Below are 7809 nucleotides of genomic sequence, written 5' to 3'. Positions count from 1 at the left end.
GGTGCGGACCGCGCCGGGGCCCCCACGCACAAGGCAGAGTTGCGAAGCAGCGCGCCCGCCGCTGGATGGCGCCCCGCCGCTGCCACGACCGAACACACTCACCTCAGCGCGAGCCGCGGAACCCTGCCTTCCTCCTGCCCGTGCAGTTGCCAGGCCCTTGCTTCACCGCAGTGACGCCGCCGCCTGCCCCCAACTGCCGCCTCCCTCGCACCTCCGGCCCCACGCCATCTCGCATCCCCTTTGATGCCGGCTGTGACCTCCCTCGCACCCCTGCGCCCACGCCCCTCCCTGGACTCCCAGGACCGTTCGTTCGCCATCGATTCCCTCAACAGCCGCCGCCCTGTGACCACCGAAGATGAGCTCATCATCATCGCCTGCCCCGACCCACCCGGCGCGGACGACTGCCTGAAGGCAGTGCGCATGGTGCGTTTGCGACGAAGTGAGGGGCGAGCGCGTCTGGCGGCTGCGGGGACAAGAGGGGGCGAGTCGTGGTCACAGCCTCGGCGAGAGGCTGCATAACGGCACAAATCTGCACCTGGAAACCAATAGCTGGCGCCATCCCCCCTGCTTGATTCCTTGGTGCTGAATCCCGCTGGCCGTGTCTCTCGCGCCTCTTATGCCCATGCACCCCTCCACTGCGCACATGCGGGGCCGCCTCAACCCCAGATCGGCGACCAGGATGAGAAGGAGGGCGTGCCGGACCGCCCCGTGGTGCTGTTCAACCAGCGGCTGTCCAGGTGAGCGGCAGCATTGACCCCGCCCCCCTCCCCTCCTGATCTCAAAACAGATGGCAGACAAAGCCCGTGGTGTTGAGCGGCAGTGCTTGGAATTGGGGTTCGCAGCAAGGAACGTGGCTGTTGGGCTGATAATGACACTGGGTTACATGTGGAACCAGCCGACGTCTCTGGACGCTCAGACGGCCAAGAGGGGTGGTTCACGGCAGTTTCACGCAATGTGCTTCCGAACTCACTTGCCTCCTCCCTTCCTCTGCACTGTGCACCTCACCGACTGCCCACCTTCCGGCCCCTGCCTAATAAACCGCCAGCGGCGACGTCGGCATCGGCCTCAACGCGCGGCGGATGCGCGACAACTTCCTGGGCCGCTTCACGGTCACCTACAGCCTGCGGCCGGTGGGTGACATCGGCACCGTGTTCAGGAGCTACCCCGGGATGTGGAAGGTCTTTGTGGAGGAGCCGGAGCTGCCCGGCAGGTGCGCACAGGGGGCCGCGTGCGTGTGTGTGTGCGTGCGTGCATGTGTGTGCGTGCGTGTGTGTGTGTGTGTGTGTGTGTGTGTGTGTGTGTGTGTGTTCATGACCGCCGCGTATGCTTGTCTGTATGCACACGCTGTGCTGGTAGGGACGAGGCCGCAAAGGGCTGCGTGCCCTGTGTATCAATGGGGGCATATTGTGATGACGGGAGCAGCAGCATCATGGTGCCACCGCCTGGGGCTGATGTTGCCCGCCCCGTGGAGCATCCACCTGGGCCGCCGCCTCTGCCAGCAACTCGCCACTAGCCATGCCGCGACCACCACCAACAACAAGAACACCGGTAACAACAGCGACCCGACCAACCGCAACGCGGCCACCCGCCCCCTGAAGGTACCGGATGATTGCGGAGCGCCCCAGCCGCCCCGCAGGCGAGGCCCTGGACTTCATCATCGACCAGGCCCTAAACCCCAACGCGGGCGCCGAGGGCGGCGCGGCGGCGCCGGCGGACCTGGGGTCGCAGCTGCGGCAGGTCATTACCGGGATGTCGCGGTTCATGCGGTCGCTGTCCAACTGAGCGTGAGCGGGCCCGGCAGCGTTGCGTCCCGTTTTACGAAAGGCTCGTACTGGCCTGGATTCCCCGCTTAGGGTGCGCTTGGGGCTTGCCGGGCGGCTTCAGAAAGCAAGGATGGCATCTGCATGTTGCTGAGTATTCCAGTGGCAGCTGACCGTTTTGCGCAGGATGTTTGTGCCTCGTGGTACTGTGTGTTGGGTGCATCCAGTGGCGTGTCCCGTCGACTTGACACAACCAGTTGTTTACAAGGATGATCACACCCTAGGTGTTGCTGCAATCAGGTTTGTGGCGCGTGGTAAAAGATTGGTAATAAACCAGGTGTTGTGTTGCACGAGAGGGGTCCAACAGCAGCAAGGAGGCCCAACAAGGTACGCCTGCTTGGGTTATCACTGGGATTGGACCCATCTATTCGGGCAGTTGTCGTGCTTGCCACACCATCAGCCTGGTATCCTTTTCTGATCCTTGGGGCGCCTGCAGCTGCCGCCAGCGACTGGCGGGGTTCATCAAACACTCAAACTTGCTGAGCCGCCGTAGAAGGGGGGACTGCAGGCAGGGGCGAAGTAGAGAGACAGGGGGTGCCAGTGTCAACGGGCAGCTGTTTCGCAACCTGCATGGCATGTGAGCTTTGCGCAAGGGCTGGTCCCCCCCTTTCATGTGCAGTCTGTGAGCAGCGTCGCGGTGCTTTGGTACGGCTCGCTCTGGTTGCGCAGGAGGCGTCAGCCTTGAAGGCGAGGGTGCATGTACTCACCCAGCACAGCCTTGGCCACACACTGGCTGACAACGTCACAGCATTGCAAACCCGAACGGACGCACAGAATGGAGACCCACGCTCACCGCCAGAACCGCTTGTGCCCGTCGCCGGCGCCTTGCCCGCCGAGGCGGCCGTAATGTCGCCCCAATGCTCGGGAGACTTTTGCTTGCGTGGCGCCGCTCGTGCTGACGTCACCAGGCCGTGGCCGTCCCTCAGGTCGAAGCCCGCCAGGACTGCGGAGAAGGAGAAGGCTAGGAACAGCACGAAGCCCGAGGCGATTGCGAGGCCCGCTGCGGCGCAGACGCCGGCCGGGGCCGCGATTGAGACCCAGTAACCTGTGGAAGGAGAGAGAGAGAGAGAGAGAGAGAGTGTGTGTGTGTGTGTACGCGCAAACGCGCGCACGCGCGTGTGCAGGAGGATGTGAAGCGGTCGCGCAGGACGGGCGGTCGTGCCGGCAAGGCCAAGTCGGGTGTGGATTATCTGCTCTGGAGGCAGGGTCTGCAAAGGGCATGCAGCGCAATGGGCATGCAGCGCGTCGAAGGGGTGGAGGCTGGTGGGGGCCGGCCAGGGACCACGAGCGTGAGGACGCCTGCACGAGCACAGCTTGTAGCGCGGTTGAACAGCACGACAACTGTTGTGATTGTCAGGCAACGAAGCTCGAAGCCTGAGGTGCTGACCTCCCCTGAGCGGGCACCGTGAACGCACCATACACATAGTAGCCGCCCCACCCAGTGGAGCAGAGGTCGGCCGAGGCAGTGCCAGCGCCCACCGCAAGCGAGAATATGGCCCACACGCCCGAGAAGATGATGTCAAGCAGGCCTGGCAGGGCCCTGCGGATGCGGGAGGGGTGGTGCACAGGAAGGCCAGAGGGCGGCGCCAACCTGTCAATTTCGCAGGAGGCGGTAGCACAAACAATCATCCGCTGTTTTACGTAAAACAGTGTCTCACACATGCGCAAAGCGCGATGAAGACTGCAATCCTTGGGATTTTTCTGCAGTGCGCACTCTTGAACAGTGCAAACCTGTGGAGCTCTGGGTGGTCGACGCGGGGCGAAACAAGGTACAGCACTGCGGTGCCCAGGGTCAGGATGGAGGTGAAGATGCCCAGGCCGGCGGGACCGAACCCTGGAAAGTAGCGGACCACGTGGCCGCAGGTTCCAAGCATCACCACGCTGAAGGCGGCCTGCACGCATGCGCGGGTTCCATGGGGCGCGTGTTGGTTATGAAAAGACGTCAGGCGGCGCCTGCTGATGGGTTGGCCGAAAGTGGCATGGGCACCTCGTCAAAGCGGTGCACGTGCTTGGCCAAATGCAGCCATTTGTGAAAAAGAGAGTATTCCGTGGTGATTTGGTGAGACTGCTTTGAATTAGCATGCACAGGGGTCCGCAGCCGCCAACATGTAGCCATGGTGCGCGCCTCGCTGGCTCGAGGCGCCTCGAGGCAGGGGCATGGCATGGCCCTGCTGCAACACCTGAGCCCAACAGACCCTTTCCACCATGCTCAAGATTATTGAAAACGACTGTTTTGCTTGATAAAGGGCACCTTGTGGCATGAAGGGCACACAATGCACGGCTACGCGCGCGCCTACCTGGATTACGCGCATGGCAAACGCCGCCTTGGGCCTCCACTTGGGGAGCATGCCTGCTGCGACGTTGTCCATTGCGCCTCTTCCAGATGAGGTTTGGCAAGAACGTAAACTAAACGAGTACCTCGGGCTAACGAAGCAGAGGGGAAATGTTGGTCGCGTGCCCGAGGCAGAAGCTGGAGGTACACCCGGGGAACGAGAGACGATCGAGACACTATGGCACCAAAAAATAATACAATAAAATTCAAAATTCCGTTGTGTAAGTTCGTATGCATGGACTGTGGGTTCCGTGGCGATGAGGATGGCCGTTGATCACGCAGAGCCATCGCCTCGAGCAATGCAATTTAAATTTACAGTTGACCCTGCAGTATGTTGTAGCCATACGGAGGAGTGTGAGGCGGCGCACCTTGCGGTGCGCCTCTCGGCAGCATTGTGCGCCGATGCCGCAGATGAAGGCGCACCATACTCTTATGCGGATACCACCAGCCCAGACAATGCAGTCGCTCAACTGCTGGCGCGCTTGCCAACTGCGCTGGCTGCGCCTGAGGCGCCTGGCGCCTTTCTAGGCGCGGGTGGCGCCCAGGCACTGTTGACTGCGCTCGCCGATCCGCAGCACGCGGAGCGGGCAGCAGAGGGCCTCCTGCTGCTCATGCCGACAACCACACCTCTGGAAAACAGCAATGCAGGCGTCATCAGCGACGGCGCAATTGGCAGCACCAGTGTCGGTGACAGCACTAGAGACGGAGCGCCCGGCGGTTGGCCGGCTTTCGTGCCGCGCCGCCTGGCGGCGCTTGCCTCGGAAGCCTCAAACAGCGCGGCGCCCGCCGCGCTGCGCCTTATGCAGACCGGGCTGCTGAGGGCGGCGGCGAGCTTTCCTGATTCAGAGGGCGGCACACAAGTCACATGCATGCCAGCTACCGGCCTGCCGCCCGGCTGGCGTGCCCCTGTGCAGCGCCTGCTAGACGCCACAGCAGCTGAGGCGGGCGGCCGCGGTGGTGGTGGGGGCGACGGCCTCGAGGGCGGGCATTGGCTCGGCAGCCTTGGTTTTGGCGGCATCGCAGCGCTGTCTGGAGTGATCAGGTGTGCATGCAGTGCTCTCAGCTGACGTGCATCGTTGAATAGAGTCTTGTCTGACTCTATCAATGAATGCACACGCATATGTTGTGTAACCCATCTGGGCGCGAGTACGTGCGCAATCATGTTCAGGCGCCCCGTATCCGACATGATTATCGCGCAATGTCACAAGCCCACCACGCACGTGTTGCCCACCGCACGCATACATCATTGCCCCTTGCGCACCACACAGAGCGGCGGCCCTCTGCGAGCTGCCAGGACCTGGCAGTTTGATGCCAGCAAGTGACAGGCCTCAGGACAAAGGCTCCACAGCGGGAGGCCTCGCCTGGCCGATGCACCCTGTGCCGCTGCTGCTGCGGCTCTATGGCGCCATCAGGCACGGCAGCAGCGGTCGTCACAGTGTGGAGGGTTCAGGCGCCGCGGCCGCCTGGGTTGCCGAAGTGGGCTGCTGTGCGGCAGCACGGCAAGTTCTGGAGGATACTGCGTCGATGTGCGCTGAGCTGCCCGCCTCAGGCCCACGGGCAGCTCTGCTGGCGCAACAAGGTGGTTTGAGCGGCGGGGCGGCGCCTGACTGGGTCCAGGAAGCTGCGTCAGGTGTGAGGCTGCTGAGACGCCGACCAACTGCCTCGTTGAGCGCGGCTGGCAGGAGTCCTTAGAACAGCAGAGCCTGGGGCTCTGAAAAGCCGCGGCCTTTGCGCTGCATGCATGCGCCTCATGGCAATCTACAGTGCGCCCAAGGCGCATCTCTTGCTCAGCAATACTCACTCATCGCTTGCTGTGCGTGCGCAGCCCTCCACAGGGTGGTCTCAGACCTCTCTGCTGCCTGCCCCACGCGCGCTGTGCGCAAGGTACGGCGCGCGCTGGCCTGGGCCTGCTATTTGTTGCATTTGGGAGGACAGGGACGGCAGCAACAAATGTATTGGGAACCGGTGAAAAAGCGACAACACCACCACAATGTCGGTCACACATGTGCTTGCGCTTCCTTGGCACGCTCGCTGTTGTCACTTGCCTGCTCTCTGCGCAACCGCACATGTCCAGCTGGCCTGGGACGGCTCCACTGTCGGCTACGAGCAGCGCCCCTTTGCGGCAGACCCCTGCGGGGCGAACCTGCCCGCCCCGCGGGCTTCCGCTGCTGTCCGTCTGGAAGCGGACCATTTGTTCCAAGTTCTTACAACGGGACAGCCGCCAAAGCCGCTGCCGCCGGCCACCACCACGCTTGAGGCGGCCTTGGACGCCCTTGCCGCGCTCGCCGCTGCAGGCAGCCGCGCTGCAGCTGCCGCCACAGCAACGCAGCTCCGAGCCGCGGACGTGGCCGCGACCCTGCGCCGCCTGTCGGAGTTTGACGGCCCGCCGGGCGTCGTCATCCGCACCCAGCGGCTGTACGGCGTGATGGCGGCGGCGAGCGGCGCCTTCAGGGCCGATGTGTTGGAGGCGGCCGCGGGCGCCGCGCTGACTGGACTGCTGATTTATTCAGGCGCGGGCGCAGCGCGCCTGGCGGCGGCGGAGAAGCTGTGCGCGGCGGTGGACGGGCTGCCTGGGCGGGAATTTGCGGCGCTCTGCGGCGACGCAGCGGCGTGTGCAGCCGGGGTGCCTTGCGTGCTGGAGTTTGCTCACAGCGTGATATCCCGTGCTGCGCATGTGGAGGGCATAGGGGCTGCCAGCGCAGCCGAGGACGCAGCCGCAGACCCGCGACTGCTGGAGGCCTGCGGGCAGGTGCGCGTGCAAGAAACTGAAAGCGACGCACAGGCCTTGTGCTGTGTGCGTGGTGCCCACTGCTGCTGTCTTCACTTACGGAGTGCTGACCCCACCAAGCATTTGCTTAGTCAACCTCTCCCACTTCACGCAACCCCTGATCCTGTAACGGCTCGCGTTTTGACGCGCCCCCTGACAACATCGCCCTCATCACACCTGCCTGTTCCCCACCCCTGACGCCCGCCAACCGCGCGCCAGCTGTTTTTGTCGGCGCTGGAGCGCGCCCGCAGAGCCGCGGGGCTGCCCAGCAGCCGCGCACCCCGCTCAGGCTTCTGGAGGACGCTGGATCCCGGCGGCCTGCTCAGATTGGAGGCGCTCCTAAAGCAGCCCGCGTGGTGGAAGGGCGGAACCAGTGGGCCTGTTGTTGAGCCTGCGGTGGACGGCGCTTTGGACGGCAAGGGCGTGCGGCAGGCAGTTGAGGAGCGCCGCGCGGACGGGCCTGCTGGGGGCGCGCCGAATGAGCAGCAGCCGCTTCCGGATGGCATGCGGCCAGCAAAGGACGGGCAGCTGCCGCGGGAGCGGCGGCAGGAGCGGCGGCAGCGGGGCGGCGGGCTGCCAGCTCCGGGTCGGGCGCCGAACGTCAGAGAGGGGGGTGCGCCGCGATACGATGAGGACGGTCTCAGGGTGGCCTGGAGCTCGGGGCCGTCTGAGGGGCAGCGCGCAGCGCGTGCTGCGTGGCGGGCCGTGCCGCTGGCGCGGCTGGTGGCGTGGCAGCAGAGCAGCGCTGACGTGGAGGTCCATTTCTTGCTGCCCCCAGGTCTGGTGTTGATGTGGAGCCAGTAAAGCACTTCATGTTGCATGTGTGTGTGTGTGTGCATGTGTGTGTGTGTGTGTGTGTGTGTGTGTGTGTGTGTGTGTGTGTGTGTGTG

At 64.2% G+C, this 7809-nt stretch overlaps 2 protein-coding genes across 2 annotated transcripts; one reads left to right on the top strand and one right to left on the bottom strand.

The window, feature by feature from the left end:
• Positions 1–243: 243 nt before the first annotated feature.
• Positions 244–1782, top strand: MNEG_0108 (hypothetical protein; the record flags this gene model as incomplete). The annotated part of the gene is made up of 4 exons (XM_014051420.1): positions 244–423; positions 667–737; positions 1046–1210; positions 1599–1782. The coding sequence occupies 4 exons, from the start codon at positions 244–246 to the stop codon at positions 1780–1782; spliced, it is 600 nt and encodes a 199-aa protein (XP_013906874.1).
• A 508-nt stretch (positions 1783–2290) lies between these two features.
• On the bottom strand, positions 2291–4189 carry MNEG_0107 (hypothetical protein; the record flags this gene model as incomplete). The annotated part of the gene is made up of 5 exons (XM_014051419.1): positions 2291–2322; positions 2614–2865; positions 3236–3360; positions 3552–3712; positions 4118–4189. 5 exons carry the CDS (start codon positions 4187–4189, stop codon positions 2291–2293), a joined length of 642 nt encoding a protein of 213 aa, XP_013906873.1.
• Positions 4190–7809: the final 3620 nt, after the last annotated feature.

Source organism: Monoraphidium neglectum, assembly GCF_000611645.1.
Source record: "Monoraphidium neglectum strain SAG 48.87 unplaced genomic scaffold scaffold00007, whole genome shotgun sequence".
Taxonomy (NCBI): domain Eukaryota; kingdom Viridiplantae; phylum Chlorophyta; class Chlorophyceae; order Sphaeropleales; family Selenastraceae; genus Monoraphidium; species Monoraphidium neglectum.
This window is presented reverse-complemented; position numbering and strand designations above follow the sequence as displayed.